This window comes from Lampetra fluviatilis, chromosome 27 (assembly GCF_964198595.1).
Source record: "Lampetra fluviatilis chromosome 27, kcLamFluv1.1, whole genome shotgun sequence".
NCBI classification, from domain to species: domain Eukaryota; kingdom Metazoa; phylum Chordata; class Hyperoartia; order Petromyzontiformes; family Petromyzontidae; genus Lampetra; species Lampetra fluviatilis.
The window spans coordinates 2,603,359-2,621,463 of NC_136301.1; the positions used below are offsets into that span (position 1 = coordinate 2,603,359).

At 52.3% G+C, this 18,105-nt stretch overlaps 2 protein-coding genes across 2 annotated transcripts in view; one reads left to right on the plus strand and one right to left on the minus strand.

The window, feature by feature from the left end:
* Nucleotides 1-17,755, minus strand: part of LOC144942288 (uncharacterized) — a 38,415-nt gene extending 20,660 nt beyond the window's left edge. Inside the window, exon 1 of the mRNA XM_078869057.1 lies at nucleotides 17,665-17,755. Within this exon, the coding sequence (XP_078725183.1) occupies nucleotides 17,665-17,709 (45 nt within the window). The 5' untranslated portion in view covers nucleotides 17,710-17,755. The remainder of the gene's footprint in view (nucleotides 1-17,664) is intronic.
* Nucleotides 5,278-18,105, plus strand: part of CZIB (CXXC motif containing zinc binding protein) — a 379,487-nt gene continuing 366,659 nt past the window's right edge. Inside the window, exon 1 of the mRNA XM_078869058.1 lies at nucleotides 5,278-5,562. Coding sequence (XP_078725184.1) covers nucleotides 5,278-5,562 — 285 coding nt within the window. The remainder of the gene's footprint in view (nucleotides 5,563-18,105) is intronic.

The following is an 18,105-nucleotide window of genomic DNA, read 5'->3' on the forward strand; positions in this document are numbered from 1 at the left end:
CACGCCGCGCGGACAAAGGATTAATTAGCATAGCAAAGGCGCACGGTGCGTGGGAAGGGGGTAGGGGTCCGGGAATCAGGACAAATGGGGAGCGCAAAGGGAAAATCGGACTCTTCTCTCCAGGCCAGCGGACCCGCAGCAGCTCCAGCCAGCGACCCGGACGTCCGTGCGACGCGTCGAGGTGCGCTGTTAGCACCGGGAGCAGCGAACCACCGCGGGCACCAAACAGTGAGTGGGGGGGTGAAGTAGGGTAGCGTAAGCCGATAAATAGGGAATACGTACAGGTTTGGGTGGAATAGGCCAGCCTCGTCGACTCACTGATTCAACATCAATTCGCAGGTAGCATATAATAAATCATTAATAGCGAAGCGTGGTCTCGCGTGATCTTGTTGAGCAGTGTGTCGCGTGGGGAGCTGCGTGTGTGTGCGTGCGACCACCCCGTGTGCGATACAGGTGCGCGATCATAACGTGAGTTGAGTTGGAGTGCGCGGAGCGGCGTGTGTGTGTGTGGGCGTGCGTACGTTCGCTCCGTGTGGGTTGCAGGCGCGCGATTAGGACAGGGAGGTATCGTAGTAGGGAGGGGCAGAATACTACTCGGTAATTAGCCATGCCGGCTACGCGGACCCGCGGGGGAGGGGAATCCTCGGGCGATGGTTCCCACGCCACGGGTGAGGAACCTAGCAGCGGGGGGGCGATTGATGATGCTAGCCCGGCCGTTAGCATTATCGAGGGAGGGATCTCGGGGGCTAGCGACCCTCACAGTTTCCATGCTCAAACAAGCTTTGTATCGTGCTCATATCTATTGGTAGCTCTGAGCCAGTGGTGAAAATTCCACTCGAAGGCGAGAGAAGGCTCAATCTCTCCAAGTGACATGCACTGTTGATTTTCTACAAAGTGGTACTTATTTTATTGAGCCGACAGGGATTGTTGTATGTTTGCCATTTCCAAGAATGAACATTTTAATGTGATACTGCCTATTTTTTAATACCACATTTCCTTGTATATCTATATGGTACTCATTGCATGGCTAGGGTAGAAAACAATAGTCAAGCCATCTACCATTCACCACCAGTGCGAGAACTTAGGAAACACAAACAACAATTCTTCATGAAGCTTGTCTTATTTACCCTATGTGGGAATGGCTAAACTATATTATCTGTGTGGCCCGAGAATGAGCCATGTGGCAAAACACAATAAATCTGCCAAACATTCCAGGAAAAATCCTAGAGCAAAGAGGAAATATATACAATAAGTCTTGGCATTAAAACATTAAAACACACAATAATGACCGCACATGTGGACACACATATCATGCAATCACATTGTAACTTTTATGAAAGGTGACCTCACGTACCAATACATGACAGTGCAGCACAGGGTCATAAGATATTTAAATATGGCCACTTCGCATGTTATTATCAACAATCACTTACCAAGATGTAAAGCCACGAGGTCTGGGTTAATCATGTGCAACTTGATAACGGAATTATGGCAGTTCATGTTGAAGTGTTGAACATAAGGATCAATCAGTACAATCTATTATTTTTCTTTCTTATCTATAAAAGTCTCCGCAAGCGCTTGCGGGGGATTTGACTTTCGGATGGTGGGATTTTCGTACAAGCCCCGCGGTGGGAATAGGCTATTCCGTTTTCCCATCCGTCAACTTTAAATTACTTTAATTAGCGATTTAGTGCCATTCTTATTTTAATGATTCTCTTATTGCGCGAGCTCGACCATACCAACCGATGACAATTGCGTGAAGGGGGGCGGACCCTGCCAAGTGATGCGCGTTCGGTCGAGCTCATGGCCACACCACGGCACTCTGTCACGTGAGTACTTTGTGCTATACAGTCACCAAATATACTGCTGTAGAGTCAGCATGTACTACTGTAGAGTCGATAAATACTGCTATAGTCAGCATGTACTACTGTAGAGTCGACAATACTGCTAGAGTCAGCATGTAATACTGTACTCATAGCAGGTACCACCACTGTCGCTTGCCCTACTGTCATCATAGCAGCTTACACCACAGTATGCATGCACTGCTGCAGGGAAAGCAGGTACCACCACACTATGCACTGCTGTAATAATAGCACGGACCACCACAGTCACTATGCACTGCTGTAGTGAAAGCAGGTACCAAAGTGCGTATGCACTGCAGTAGCTAAAGCAGGTACCACCATTGTATGCACTGCTGTAATCATACCAGCTACCACGACAGTATGCATGCACTGCTGCAGGGAAAGCAGGTACCACCATAATATGCATTGCTGTAATCATACCAGGTACCAGCACATTCAGTATGCACTGCTGTTGTTAAACCATGTACCACCACAGTATGCACTGCTGTTATCATAGCAGCGACCACCACAGTCAGTATGCACTCCTCTTGTGATACCAGCTACCACCACTGTCAGTATACACTGCCTTTGTGATAGCAGGTTACACCAATCACTAGGCACTACTGTAAGTGATACCACAAACCACCACAGTCGGTTTGCACTGCTGTAGTTCAAGCAGGTACCACCACAGTCCGTATGCACTGCTGCAGTAAAAGCAGGTACCACCAGTCGGTATGCATTGCTGTAGTGATAGTGCATACCGTCTATGTGTGTGTGCGTAAGTCCATGTGTGTGTGTGGTGTGCGTGTGTTGAAAATTACTCTTTTTATAATTCAGTTACTTCTTTTCACAATAATAATGCCTGCGTCTAAGTCCATGTGTGTGTGTGGGTCGATGTGCATGTCTGCGCCATGTGTGTGTGTAAGTCCACGTATCTGTGTGTGTGCGTCAATGTGTGTGTGTGAGTCTGTGTCAGAGTCGATGTGTTTGTGTCAGTCGGTGTGCGTTTGTGTTAGTCGCTGTGTATGCGTCGCTCCATGTCGGTGTAAGTACATTTCTTTCTGTGTTTTTTGGTCCATGTGTGCGTGTGAATCCATGTTTGTGCTTTATTGACCTGCTCAAGGCCTATGATACCATCAGTAGGCCTGGGCTCAGGGTTGCTCTTCGTGCTTTCGGAGTCCCTGACCCTCTGCTCATGATCCTTAAGGACCTTCATGATGGTGAGCGGCCCCACGTCAAACTACGTGGCTGTGAGTCAGAGCCATTCCATCTACACCTTGGGGTGCGACAGGGATGTCCTCTGCCTCTGATATTCTTTTACATATATTTTGACCACGCAGTTCGTTAAGCCTTCAATGCCTCTACCGGAAAAATTCACATCTGGTGCAGATACAATGGGAGGCTGATCGATGCCCGGGTACGGTCAAGGGATGGCTCCCCATATTGGTCAACCACGTTATGTATGCCGATGATCTGGTAATTAATGGTCACTCAGAAGAGGAGTTGGACGCGCTGCTGCTGAACCTGGAGCTTGCCACTAAGAGGTGGGGCCTTACCATCAGCCCCACCAAAACTAAGCACCTGCCTGGGTATTTTGTACCATCGGACAATCCACCCCCACAACTCACAATTGGTGATGGGCCAGTTGTGGAAAGAGTGCAGAGTTTCCCATACCTGCCCAGTGTGCTTATGACCGGCTCCGGTTTAACACCAGAGGTCTCACTCCGAATCAGTCGAGCGGCATTATCTTTTCATCGGCTGCGTAACACTCTGTGGAAGCTACCTGGTCTCTCGCTCCGCACTAAGCTCCACGTCTTCTCACTCACGGTCATTCCCTCCCTTCTCTACACTTGCAAAACTTGGACCCCCCGAATGCAACATCTTCGCCGGTTACAAACATTTAGGCTGACCTGCCTACGATCCATCCTGGGTTTAACCAGGCTGGATTGTCTGATGAGCTCACAAATCCTTTAAAGATCTGGACAAAGTCCCATTGGTGACCTCCTACACCAGGCAAGGCTGCGTTGACTGGGCCATGTACAGTGAGGGAAAAAAGTATTTGATCCCCTGCTGATTTTGTACGTTTGCCCACTGACAAAGAAATTATCAGTCTATAATTTTAATGGTAGGTTTATTTGAACAGTGAGAGACAGAATAACAACAACAAAATCCAGAAAAACGCATGTCAAAAATGTTATAAATTGATTTGCATTTTAATGAGGGAAATACGTATTTGACCCCCTCTCAATCAGAAAGATTTCTCGCTCCCAGGTGTCTTTTATACAGGTAACGAGCACACTCTTAAAGGGAGTGATCCTAATCTCAGCTTGTTACCTGTATAAAAGACACCTGTTCACAGAAGAAATCAATCAATCAGATTCCAAACTCTCCACCATGGCCAAGACCAACGAGCTCTCCAAGGATGTCAGGGACAAGATTGTAGACCTACACAAGGCTGGAATGGGCTACAAGACCATCGCCAAGCAGCTTGGTGAGAAGGTGACAACAGTTGGTGCGATTATTCGCAAATGGAAGAAACACAAACGAACTGTCAATCTCCCTCGGCCTGGGGCTCCATGCAAGATCTCACCTCGTGGAGTTGCAATGATCATGAGAACGGTGAGGAATCAGCCCAGACTCTACACGGGAGGATCTTGTCAATGATCTCAAGGCAGCTGGGACCATAGTCACCAAGAAAGCAGTTGGTAACACACTACGCCGTGAAGGACTGAAATCCTGCAGCGCCCGCAAGGTCCCCCTGCTCAAGAGAGCACATATACATGCCCGTCTGAAGTTTGCCAATGAACATCTGAATGATTCAGAAGACAACTGGGTGAAAGTGTTGTGGTCAGATGAGACCAAAATGGAGCTCTTGGGCATCAACTCAACTCGCCGTGTTTGGAGGAGGAGGAATGCTGCCTATGACCCCAAGAACACCATCCCCACCGTCAAAAATGGAGGTGGAAACATTATGCTTTGGGGGTGTTTTTCTGCCAAGGGGACAGGACAACTTCACCGCATCAAAGGGATGGACGGGGCCATGTACCGTCAAATCTTGGGTGAAAACCTCCTTCCCTCAGCCAGGGCATTGAAAATGGGTCGTGGATGGGTATTCCAGCATGACAATGACCCAAAACACACGGCCAAGGCAACAAAGGAGTGGCTCAAGAAGAAGCACATTAAGGTCCTGGAGTGGCCTAGCCAGCCTTAAGTCATGTTTTGCAGAGGGGTCAAATACTTATTTTCCTCATTAAAATGCAAATCAATTTATAAAAAAAACTTTACATGCGTTTTTTGGATTTTGTTGTTGTTATTCTTCCCCTCATTGTTCAAATAAACCTACCATTAAAATTATAGACTGATCATTTCGTTGTCAGTGGGTAAACGTACAAAATCAGCAGGGGATCAAATACTTTTTTCCCTCACTGTAGCCCGCATGCCCAGCTACCGCATGCCTAAACACCTTTTGTTCTGCCGGATCGAGGGGGCTAAACGGGCGCGGCACAGGCTAGAGAAGAGATGGAGTGATGTGGTACAGGACGATGTGCAGCTGAGTGGACTTGTCGATGACTGGTACCAGCGGTGTCAAGATCGGCCTCTGTGGACGAGCCTCGTGAAAGTCGCTACTGGCCAGTTGGAGGCAGTTGCCCTCCAACAACAGAGGGCGGAGGAGCGACGGTCAGAACAACAAGCGGAGCGCTGGGTGGCTGAAGCACAGCAAGTTAGCACGGTAGAGGGCATAGGTGGTGCATCAGCCAGTCATCTCAGTCGACCCGTGGCACCTGGCTCTGCCCCGTGACCTGCCAGCGGGCGTTTGACACTTCACGTGGCCTCAAGGTGCGCATAGCCTGCCACAAGCGTCGTGGTAACGTCAACGCCACTTAGTGGTGAATGGCGGTTATTGTTGTTGAGTCTATGTGTGTGCGTGTGAGTCGATTTGTGTGTAATTACATGTGTGTCCCTAAAGTCGATGTCTGTGTGTGTGAGTCCATATGTGTTTGCGTGCGTGTAAGTCGATGGGTTTCTATTTGTGGGTCCATGTCTGTGTGTAAGTCCATGTGTGTGTCTGCCTTTTTCACCCGGGCAATGCCGAGTATTAACCGCTAGTATATATAAAAAAGGGAAATTTGTGAATGTGTGCCTGTTCAAAATGTTTAGCGTACTTCCCGACATGCAACAAACTTTAAATTTGCCATGTGGGTACTTTCCAGACTGTACACCATGCAAACATTCTTAAAATAGACTTTTGTATATATTTTTTTGGGGGGGGTGAATTAATGCATATATTTTGCACGGCAAGTGAGCTGTGACGTTACATCTCTGTCATGTCACCCGCGCATACAGAAACATAACACAGTGTGCCTGCTGATGTCACGCATGCCCCCCAACCTCCGCGAGTAAAGTGCCATACAAATGTGTTGCAGGTCTAAGGCGTTCTTCGCGCAGCATTGCTTTATTATTTCAGTCGTTACTGCCGTACGCACCCTCAAAGTTGTGTGTCTGCTGCAAGCACGTGTGTGTACCTATGGACGCCCGCGCGTGTGTGTGTGGGAGGAGCGGTAGTGTAGTGGTTAGCGCGCTGCGCTACAAACCCGGCGACCCGAGTTCGATTCCCGCTCACGGCCACCACCGGTGATGATTATTTGAACAGGTCCTGGGCCTCCCCTAGGTCGACTCAGCCTCAAACGAGTAACTCATGTGGTGTGTGAACATCGCCATTGGGTGGACAAAGGCGGCCGGGCGTGGTGAACCCAAGTCCCGGGCGAAGCCGGGTAGTAAAGCTAGTATAATATATAAATATATATTTCAATTATGTCATTTATCCAGAACCAAATGTGAGGTATGTATTTGAAGGTACAAACCAGAACCCACAAACACCACTCGCACTGCGGCGAGTGACGTTAGCAAACACCTATGAAGGCCAACGCAGCACACATGAAGGTGGATGACCAGAGCCACGACCGATCGTCTTTGTTTCCCCAGTGGCTATCTTTACATGTCGCACCTGGTACTCATTTTGAGGCCGAGTTGACCGCGGGGGCGAGGGGGGGAAAGCCAGGACCAGTTCAGATAATCAAACCTGTATTGGTCGTGAGTAGGAATCAAATTCAAGCCGTCAGGGTCAAAAAGACACATGGTGACGCCTGCTTCAGCAGTTTCCCTGTTGTGATTGTCTCACCTGATGACGATTGCTTGTGTTGCGATCGAAACGTCGTGATCTATTATTTTCTACCTTCGTGACTTTACCAAAAGAACCAAAGAGTATGTCGGAGCAAACAATTAACTGAAACACTCAACGACAGTGGAATTCAATTGAGTGCAAAGGGACTGCAGATCATGGTAATGGGGCTGCAAGTCGAAAAAACGAGAAGCATACACACAGATACACAAATGTGTGCACACAAAGTCAAAGATCCCCCATATAGCTTCTGACAAACTGGTGCAGCAAGTGCTGTTTGCAGGCAACTATGAAAGCCAGCACAGCACATGATTAGCATGGTTGGCTACGTATGGTGCAAAAGAAGTTCAACAACATACATATGTATTGTAAATGTTGTGGCTTGGCTCTCCAACACACCGGTGTGCTGTACTAGTGTAGGGGTGTTAGAGAGAGAGCCGTTATGCATGGCAGCTTATGGGAAACAAACACAGTGGGCGGGGCTACGTGAGTGCACGGGGGGGGTGCTCTCAACGACGTCCGCACCAGGCAGCCCAGGGCCCCACCCCTCAGCGGGGGTGGAGTATAAAGGGGGATGTGTCAGAGGGCTCGGGGCAGAATGTTAAAGCTAAACCAGTGAAGACCGAAGATCGTCTAGCTAGAGCCCTGGACTCCCCTGGGACGCCGCCCTTGTCAGGGCCGCGCAGGACCGAGCCAGCGGCGTGGTCCCGAGAACCAGAGCTAGTGCTCTGGGACTCCGGGTACCGTAGCCCGACTTACCAGTGTCGGGCCAGACAGCCTCCCCTAGCCCGTTAGTGGAGGACTAGGAGGTAGGTCAGAGATAGCTAGCAGTGTATTCCCAGCTAGCCGGGTGAGGGGGCCGATACCCCCACAGTTGTGACTACTTGTACGGAATAAATACGTGTGCCTCACCAACGGTGTCCAAGAGTCATCAACGGTACTTCATCTGGTGTCAGAACAACTACGAACATGGACACGCGCCGGACAGCTCGAGCCGGAGTACCGCAGGTGGAGGACACCGCTGAAATTGTCGAGCCCGAGACGGCTCAACAAGACATCGTGCAGCCGGGGCCGGACGCATTCTTACCGGGGCATCAGGATGAAGAGGAGCCGCCATCAGAAGGGCTGAGGCTGGCTCACGCGAGGCTGGCGGAGCTGCTTTACGCCGCTGCCGCCACACTCGAACACATCACGCGGCTGGGGGCTGGTGGACCACCACGGGGCGAGGAGAACCGACGTCCGATGCCCCTTCCCGCCATCTCAACGGATTCAAACTTTGAATCTCCCGCCATCGCCGCAACAGCTGCTGAGGGCGTGGCCGGCCTGAACCTCGGGTCCAACATCGCTCTCGCTGGGGCTGCCGCGTCACTGCCAGCGGAGGGAGCGTCATCACGGCTGCGACAGGCGATACCATCTGCCGTTCGCGCCGAAGCGCAGCCGAGTTACGGGGACAGCAGCCTGCGAGCTTCCATGGCGACCGCTGTGCTGCACCAACGGCTGCCTCCGCTCAAAGAGTTTGTTGGCGCGGAGGGCGACTGGGGCGGCTTCCAGCGATGCTTCCTCGCCCACCAAGAAATGGCACGGTGGTCGGATGCTGAGGCTCTCTGCGCGCTGCCGGCGCTCCTCGACAGCGACGCACTCGCCGCCCTTACATCGGCGCCGAGGGAGAAGCGCTCCACGCTACAGATGGCGCTGCAGTTGCTGGCCGGGGTCTACGGACCTTCAGCGGAATGCAGGCAGCAGTTTTACGATCGCCAGCGGGGTGCAAAGGAGTCGCCCCTGGCGTACAGGACGAGTCTCCTGGCACTGGCGAAGACGGCCTTCCCTCGAATGGACGACGACGGCGTGGACGCCATGGTCACAGAAAAAATCCTCCTGCTGGCAGACGACCTGGACATCGCCGTCGTTGCACAGGAGGACACGGAGATGAGTTCCCTCCAGGCTGCGCGGCTCCTCCACGCCAACCTGCTGTCACAGCGTCGGAAAGCCAGCAGGGCAGCGGCCGGGCGTGCGGTGGCTGCAGCCACCCTCCCGGCGGAGGAGGTTTACGCCGTCGACCGTCGACGGCAGCAGGGGACGGGAGCACGGTCGGGCCGGGATGGGTCGAGCCGCTTCGACCGTCCGTCATCGCCGCCGGCGCTCCCGCGTTGCTTCAACTGCGGCGTCCGGGGCCATGTCGCCTCGGGGTGCCGCTCTCCTCGGCAGCGCGGGACGACGCCTCGACAGGACGCCGGCCCTCCTCCTCCCAAGCTCCATCAACATAATCCGGCGAGTCGCGGCACCCCTCATGTTTGGCCCAAGCACACACTCGTCACACACTCGCACACCGCAACGAACGGGGGGCCGACATTGCGCTGCGACGGGCCAACACGCACCACTATGGGGACTCAAATCGAACCCAGGCAGTGGTCCATGTTGGCCCATCGCGTTGTGGCCGCGTCGTCGGGGTCGTCGGCCGTGGTGGGACACATTGACGGGGTGGAGGTACGCATCCTGGTCGATACGGGGGCATCGGCGACCATCATTTCCGAACTCATTTACAATATTCTACCTGTCCAGAGCCGTCCTTTACTGCCGGTTAACGTCCCATTCTATGCTGCTAACGGGGGCTCTCTTGGCATCATTGGACAGATTCAATCGCAAATTTGTATCGGGGATATCAAATTGTCGGGCCCGATTTTTGTTTCCTCCTCGCTGGCGGTTCCGTGCCTGCTGGGGACGGACTTCTTGGGCAAAATGCCGATTCGTATTTTAATAGACCAGGGATGCATTGAGCTCCCGTCGGGACGACGCATGGCGTTCCTGCCTTCCCCTACTGCGGCTCGGACGGCGTTCGTAACAGTACCAGCGTTCGTCGTTAAAACAGTTCGTGTGCCGCCGGGAGCTCAAATGTTGGTGCCTCTAAAACTTCGTCGGCCCTTCGCTGAGGGCATTGGGGACCAGGGAATTCTGCTGGGACCATCTAGGGCTGGGGTTAGTGGACCTCATTTGATTCCGGCCCAGACCGTCGTAAGAGGGGACGGGGACCCTTTCATCGCGGTCCTCAATGTGGGGTCGCAGACAGTGGTAGTTCCTCAAGGGACGGTGCTTGCTCACGCGACACCGGTGCCCTGCGAGGAACCTGTTGCGAATCACGTCGGCACTGCTCCCCGGCCGCACCCACATTCGGACAGCGATGGAGGGTGGCTCGATGCGCTTTGTGCGGGATCGACGGACCTGTCAAATTCAGAGCGCCAACAGCTTAGAACGCTACTGCGGGAATTTTCCGACGTTTTCAGTCGGGACAAATACGATTTGGGTTGCACTCATCTGCTGCGTCACCATATTGACACGGGTGACAGCGCGCCAATACGCCAGAATCCGTTTCGGTTAAGTCCCACCGAAAAGGACCATGTCAAATCGGCTATTGATGACATGTTAGCCGCCGACATCATTTCTCCTTCCACCAGCCCTTGGGGAGCGCCGATCGTCCTGGTTAAAAAGCAGGACGGCTCGTTGCGGTTTTGCGTTGATTTTCGGCGCCTTAGCAAAATTTCGGTTGCCGACGCATACCCGCTCCCACGGATGGACGAATCGCTGGACGCCTTGGCGGGAGCGCGATTCTTCTCCACACTGGATTTACTTTCGGGATTCTGGCAGCTTCCTCTGGACGATGATTCAAAGCCTAAAACTGCTTTCCGTACACCGCACGGCCTGTTCCAATTCAACCGGTTGCCGATGGGCTTACACTCAGCGCCGGCAACTATCCAGCGTTTGATGGAATTGGTTTTGGCTGGATTGCAATGGGAGTCGTGCCTGATTTATTTGGATGACGTTATCGTCTTTAGTAAAACTTTTGACGAACAACTCCAGAGGTTGCGGGCGGTTTTCCTAAAGATGCGGGCTGCTAATTTGAAATTCAAACCCCAAAAATGTCATTTGTTACGCGATTCGGTGCGTTATTTGGGGCACATCGTGGGGCGCTCAGGTATTGCTACCGATCCCGCCAAAACACAGTGTGTCAGCTCCTGGCCGACTCCCACCTCGGTGGGAGAGGTCAGGAGTTTCATTGGCTTCGCATCGTATTACCGACGGTTCGTCGCTGATTTTGCGACGATTGCCAAACCCCTACACGCTTTAACATCAAAAGGGGTTCGGTTCCACTGGGGTCAGGAGGAGGAGGCTGCTTTCTGCTCCCTTCGGGACGCCCTGGTAAAAGCTCCTCCCTTGATTTACCCCGATTTTTCGGAACCATTTTTGCTCGACACCGATGAGAGCAACACGGGTATTGGGGGCGTGCTTTCCCAGGTGGTTGACGGCGTGGAACGGGTGGTTGCGTACGGCAGTCGGGTGTTGTCTCCAGCGGAGCAAAGATATTGTGTCACCCGTAGGGAACTGTTGGCAATTGTCTATTTCATCCAACAGTATCGCCCATATCTGTACGGTCGGCATTTCACCGTCCGCACAGATCATGCGGCACTGCAGTACGCCCTGCGAGTTCAACAGCCATCGGGACAATTGTCCCGATGGTTGGAGATCCTCCAGTATTTTGATTTCGAAACCACCTACCGTAAGGGCGTTCGCCACACCAACGCGGACGCTCTGTCGCGCATGCCAACCACCTCCGAATGTGCATGCCTCCTGGGGTCGGGACATTGCAAGCCAGCAGGGGACATGCCGGTTCCGGTCCTGGCGGCCGCCGCCGACGACGAAACATTGCTTCCAAATTCTATCGCACAACAGGGAAAAGATTCCCTGCTGGGTTTGCCTGTTAATGAATGGGGGCGCCTCCAGATGGAGGATACCTCCCTCCTCGCGTCGCGTCGTCGCGCCGGGGAGGCGGGGCGGGGGACGGGTGATGCCGACGCATGAGAAATGCACGCGGGGTTGCTGATGCATTGGGACGAGAAATCCCATCGACACCGGCTGGTGGTCCCTTCTGGGTTACGGGGTAGGGTGGTGTGGGCTGCTCATGAGCGCCTCCTCCACCTGGGTACCCAAAAGACCCTCGCCTTGCTCCAGCTTGATTTTTTTTGGCCAGGCATGACGAGGGATGTCGCAGATCTGTTGGCATCATGCCCTCGGTGTGCGCAGCGAAAACCACCAGCACGGGAGTCAAACCCGCCTTTGCAGTCTATCAGAGTCTCCAGAGTGAACGAACTTGTCGCGCTGGATATTCTGGGGCCATTTCCCGCCACCCCTAGGGGCAATAGATATTTGTTGACCGGGGTGGAATACTTTACGCGCTGGCCTATGGCCTGGCCCCTGGCCAACCAGTCAGCAGCAGCCATCGTGGAGGCCTTTGTCCAAGGTTACGTCATGGACAAAGGTGCTCCGGAGCGGCTGCTGACCGACCAGGGAAAAATTTTTTTCCGGCAAACTCCTCCAACAGGTCTGTGAGCTCCTGGGAACGAAAAAAATTCGTACCTCTCCCTATCACCCGCAAACTGACGGGATGGTCGAGCGTCTGCATCGAACCATCACGTCTATGTTGTCGCAGCAGGTTTCGGATTCACAGACCGATTGGGACTTGCAAATTCAAGGGGTCCTGGCAGCATACAGATTGGCCCCCCATGCTGCGACGGGATTTTCACCCTTCTTCCTCATGTATGGCCGCGAACCTGACCCACCTGTTCGGGCACAGCTGCAGATCCCCGCGCCGCTGGGAAAAACTAAATTGGCCGACCATGTTAAATTTAACCTTGCGAAATTGACTGAGGCACGGGATGCTGCCATGCTAAATTCCGACAGGCGTCAGAAAGCGAATGAGCGCCTCAGACTGGGTCGCGCGCACGTGCTACAGTGGAAGCCGGGGGACAGGGCATGGCTGCACTGTCCCCAGGTACCACTCGCGACCTCCTCAAAACTGGTGCGGCCGTGGCGGGGCCCCATCGAGGTGGTCGAGGTTTTGCGGCCTCAGTGCATTCGCATCAAATGGGGGAAGCGCCGGTGGTTTGTGCACCCCTCTAGGCTGAAACCCTTCGTTGCGGTGCGAGGCCCCACTCCACACACGCGTGGCCAAACATGTGGGGGGTCGGCCGACTCAAAGGGTCCGTCTCTGCTGCTCTCGCCTGACGTGTTGCCGGCTGTCCCGCCCCCAGGTGCACCAGGAATGACGGGCTCCCGCCCAACAACCCCTACAGGGGATGCCGATGGTCTCGCGACATCAAGCGCAGACTCACTTCGAAATGGACAGCTGCCACCGGATGGTCCGCCATCCGGGGTTGCCCCGTGTGACGGGCCTGCGGCAAGGACGCGCGCAAGAATGCGCAGACTCTTGTGATGCACAAAAAGAAGAATTTTGTTTTATTTTTTTATTTTCACGTGTATGGTTACTGTGCGCTGCGTCGGTGGTGTGCTCCTGGCACATTGTGTTGTGTTGTGTGTGTGTTGGGGGTTCCTTGCGATTTGTATATACGTTGCTTTTGCAGAATTCGTATTTATTCGGGGGGGGGGGTGCGTCGGGTTGTTTTCCCTTTGGGGTTTTCTGGTTCTTGTTGTTGTTCTCTTCGCGTTATGTTGAAAAATAGTGAGGCACACGCGCGGTCAGGGGGTAAATGCGCTTTTATTGTCGTTTTTTTTGTATGTTGGCAGCCGGGACGGCTGCAAGCTATGCGGGGGGGGGTGATGTAGGGGTGTTAGAGAGAGAGCCGTTATGCATGGCAGCTTATGGGAAACAAACACAGTGGGCGGGGCTACGTGAGTGCACGGGGGGGGGGGGTGCTCTCAACGACGTCCGCACCAGGCAGCCCGGGGCCCCACCCCTCAGCGGGGGTGGAGTATAAAGGGGGATGTGTCAGAGGGCTCGGGGCAGAATGTTAAAGCTAAACCAGTGAAGACCGAAGATCGTCTAGCTAGAGCCCTGGACTCCCCTGGGACGCCGCCCTTGTCAGGGCCGCGCAGGACCAAGCCAGCGGCGTGGTCCCGAGAACCAGAGCTAGTGCTCTGGGACTCCGGGTACCGTAGCCCGACTTACCAGTGTCGGGCCAGACAGCCTCCCCTAGCCCGTTAGTGGAGGACTAGGAGGTAGGTCAGAGATAGCTAGCAGTGTATTCCCAGCTAGCCCGGTGAGGGGGCCGATACCCCCTCTAGTATTGTATGTCCACAGTTGTGACTACTTGTACGGAATAAATACGTGTGCCTCACCAACGGTGTCCAAGAGTCATCAACGGTACTTCACTAGTGACGAATTGCCATGTTCTGTTTACGTGACAACCCTTACTAGTTGGCTGTGTCGGGTGGTGGTGGGTTTTAACGACACATTTATATATTTACGCGATCTAACCCAAAAAACCTCTATTATAGATACATATGTAGTGACAGTATGCCATCTGGTGGCCATGGGGGCTAACTACGGGTATGGGTGCGGTATAGAATGACACATGATGCAAGCGGCCACGAGGGGGGCATAACTGGGCCAGGGGTCAAAGAGGAGATCAAACTGGAAGCTCCTGGAACACACGAGAGCGTTCCAGAAGAGGGGCGTGGCCAAGGGCGGGGCTTGACCGTGCTGGGTAAATGAGGGAGTGGCTGTCGTGGGGGTTCGGGTCCTGGCTGTCGTCGCTGTCATCGCTGCCATCTCTTCGTCGTCGTCGCTGCATAGCCAGCCAGCTATACAGTCTCCATCGCCGTCATCACTATATAGTCAGCAAGCTATATAGTTGTACGTCGCCGATGTCACTGTATGGGTGGCTAAGCTATACGTCAGTGAACGCTTATGTTACTCTGTGACCCTGTCATTAAAGTATTAGGAGACAAATAAGAAACCCTCTACAAGCCGTTTCTCGGAAGTCGTCTCATTACACATATATGTAGATGGGGTGGCCTGTAACACGGATGGTAACCTTTGTTTCCCTAATGCTTATACCTACACATTGCATCAGGTACTCATTAAATCTGAGTCAAGCTCGGGGAGGCCCAAGATTAGTTCAGATCTAACTCACCACTGATGTTAGCCGTGGCCATGCTCACTGTCCAGTGCGCTAACCACTACGGCAGTGTGTTACTCTGAAACATAAACACACAAATCTATACACACACATCCACCGGGTAAAAAAATACAACAACCGCCATTCGCCACTAAGTGGCGGTGACGTCACCACAACGCTTGTGCCAGGCCAAGTGCACCTTGAGGCCACGTGAAGTGTCGAACGCCCACTGGCAGGAGGTCACGGGGCAGACCCAGGTGCCACGGGTCGACTGACCGAGATGACTGGCTGATGCACCACCTGTGCCCCCTACTGTACCAACTTGCTGTGCTTTAGCTACCCGGCGCTCCGCTCGTTGTTGTGAGCGTCGCTCCTCCGCCCTCCGTTGTTGTTGGAGGGCGACTGCCTCCAACTGCCCAGTAGCGTCCTTCACGAGCCTCCTCCACAGAGGCCGATCTTGACACCGCTGGCACCAGTCATCGGCAAGTCCACTCAGCTCCACGTCCTTCTGTACCACATCACTCCATCTCTTCTCTAGCCCGTGCCGCGCCCGTTTAGCCCCCTCGATCCGGCCGAACAAAAGCTGTTAAGGCATGCGGTGGCTGGGCATGCGGGCTACATGACCCAGCCAACGCAGCCTTGCCTGCCGGAGGAGCTCACCGATGGGACTTTGCCCAGATCTTTCAAGGATTTGTGAGCTCCTCACACAATCCAGCCTGGTTAAACCCAGGATGGATCGTAGGCAGGCCAGCCTAAATGTTTCCAACCGGCAAAGATGCTCCATTAGGGGGGTCCACGTTTCGCAAGCGTAGAGAAGGGAGGGAATGACTGTGGCCGAGAAGACCTGAAGCTTCGTGCGGAGCGACAGACCAGGTAGCTTCCACACAGCGTTACGCAACCGATGAAAAGATATTGCCGCTCGACTGATTCGGAGTGAGACCTCTGCTGTTAAACTGGAGCCGGTCATAAGCATACTGCCCAGGTATGGGAAACTCTCCACTCTCTCCACTACTGCCCCATCACCAATTGGGAGTTGTAGGGGTGGAGTGTCCGATGGTACAAAATACCCAGGCAGGTGCTTAGTTTTGGTGGGGCTGATGGTAAGGCCCCACCTCTTAGTGGCACACTCCAGTCTCAGCAGCAGCGTCTCCAACTCCTCCTCTGAATGAGCAGCTATTACCAAATCATCGGCATACATAACGTGGTTGACCAATAGGGAGCCATCCCTTGATCGCACCCGGGCGTCGATCAGCCTCCCATTATATCTGTACCAAATGGAAATTACCCCGGTACAGCTATTGAAGGCTTCACGAACTACGCGGTCAAAATAGATGTTAAATAATGTGGGAGACAGAGGACATCCCTGCCGCACCCCAAGGTGTACAGGGAAAGGCTCTGACTCCCGGCTCTGACTCCCGAAATACAACATGCACACATGCACAAACATTGACACACGTACTCTGTTACACATGGACACACACCTGGCGTACATACAAACATGCACACATATGGTTGCAAAAACAAAGATCCCCCAAATAGCCTTTACAGACTGTTGGAGCAAGTGCTGTTATCGAGCACCTATGAAGGCCGGCATGGCACACTAGGGGATGGATGGCTAGCACCACGTGCATCCGCCTTTGTTTCCCTCGTTGCAATGTTTACACACCACCCCAGGTACTCATTTGAGGCCGAGTTGACCTAGGGGAGGCCCAGGACTAGTTCAGATAATCGTCACTAGTGTTGGCCATGAGCGGGATACAAACCCAGGTCACCAGGTTCATAGCGCAGCACGCTAACCGCTACACTACTACACATACGCACCAAAACACACTCGATAAAACAAATATATGCAGTCTGTAGTCATGAACTCACTCACTCATTGGTTGACCCTTGGATTGCAATCATGCCAAATGAAACACTTAGAGCCCAGCTAATGCGTGAAACCACAGCATGATCGATGGCATAGTGCACACATTTGTTGACAGAAATGCAATTAATTGCCTGTGATAGAATCGCATCTACCGAATGCACTGGAAAGGCATAGAGTGTATCTAGGCCTTAGATCAGGGAACCTGCAGCCCAAAGGTCGGATATGGTCGCTGACTTCGTATCGTGGTGCCCACGGCCATATGAAGGCCAGACACTTGAAACGGCCTAGAAATAGTATTTTTCCGTCACTGAAAGCATCTTAGTCTCAATAATTTGGTATAAGAAAGGAATATTTCCATCCTGGAAACAGTGTGTTTATAATTTTAGTGTGCTCTGTCCCTCCTGTCATTGCTAGGGCCCCTTGCAATAACAGAAGTGTTCATGTGTGGCGTGTCAAAGGTATTTACAGTTATAGTCCTTCTAGGAAGGAAAAGTTCTCCACCCATGGCTTAAATAGTGTATCTATAACATAATAATTAACTCATTTTAACTTACATAATTGAAAGCAAGGATCATATCAAGTAACGATAAATAATCCAACATTAAGCTATGTTAAATGTATCATTACCATTCTATCGTATTCTTGGGTATGGAAAAATGTTCAGGAGCTAAACGCCAATGTCGAGGTCTGCTGGCAACAAGTGGGCTTCACATTAATGTTAACTTAATGCATTCCTGCATTCAGTATTTGCATTCAAATGTTCAAAGTTCTCTCTGCATTACTAACAAGTTGATCTGGTGATGTGGTTAAGCCAGCTTTTCTGTGGCCGTGTGGTGCAACCCCTCGTGCAGGAAGCGTCCGTCTCACCATCAGCTGATTCTTCTCCACAAGGGATCTCAGCAGATTCACCATGAACTTAATGGATCCGAGTTCCGACAACTTGCGATCTGAGAGGGAGTATGGGTTATAGAATCTCTACTCCATTCAACTCACCATTTAGTGACTGACAGTCAAACGAATGTGATTTATAACCAAAACCAGTTGGAAGGAATTACAACCAATGTTTTGTTAAAGGTTATTTCAATTGGTTGCATTTGTGGTTTATACCTCGCTATTTTAGATTGCAGAGTTATGCATTAAATGAATGAGCAAAGTGTATCTTAGAACAGTTCAGAGCTCATGTAATTATAAAGTTTGCAGATCACAGGGAACATTTTTTTGTGATGCTATTTGATCTGTCTTGGCAAGTTCACCAAGTTTTCAATATATGTGCTAGCTCAGCACCTAGATTATTAAAATGTAGTAAAA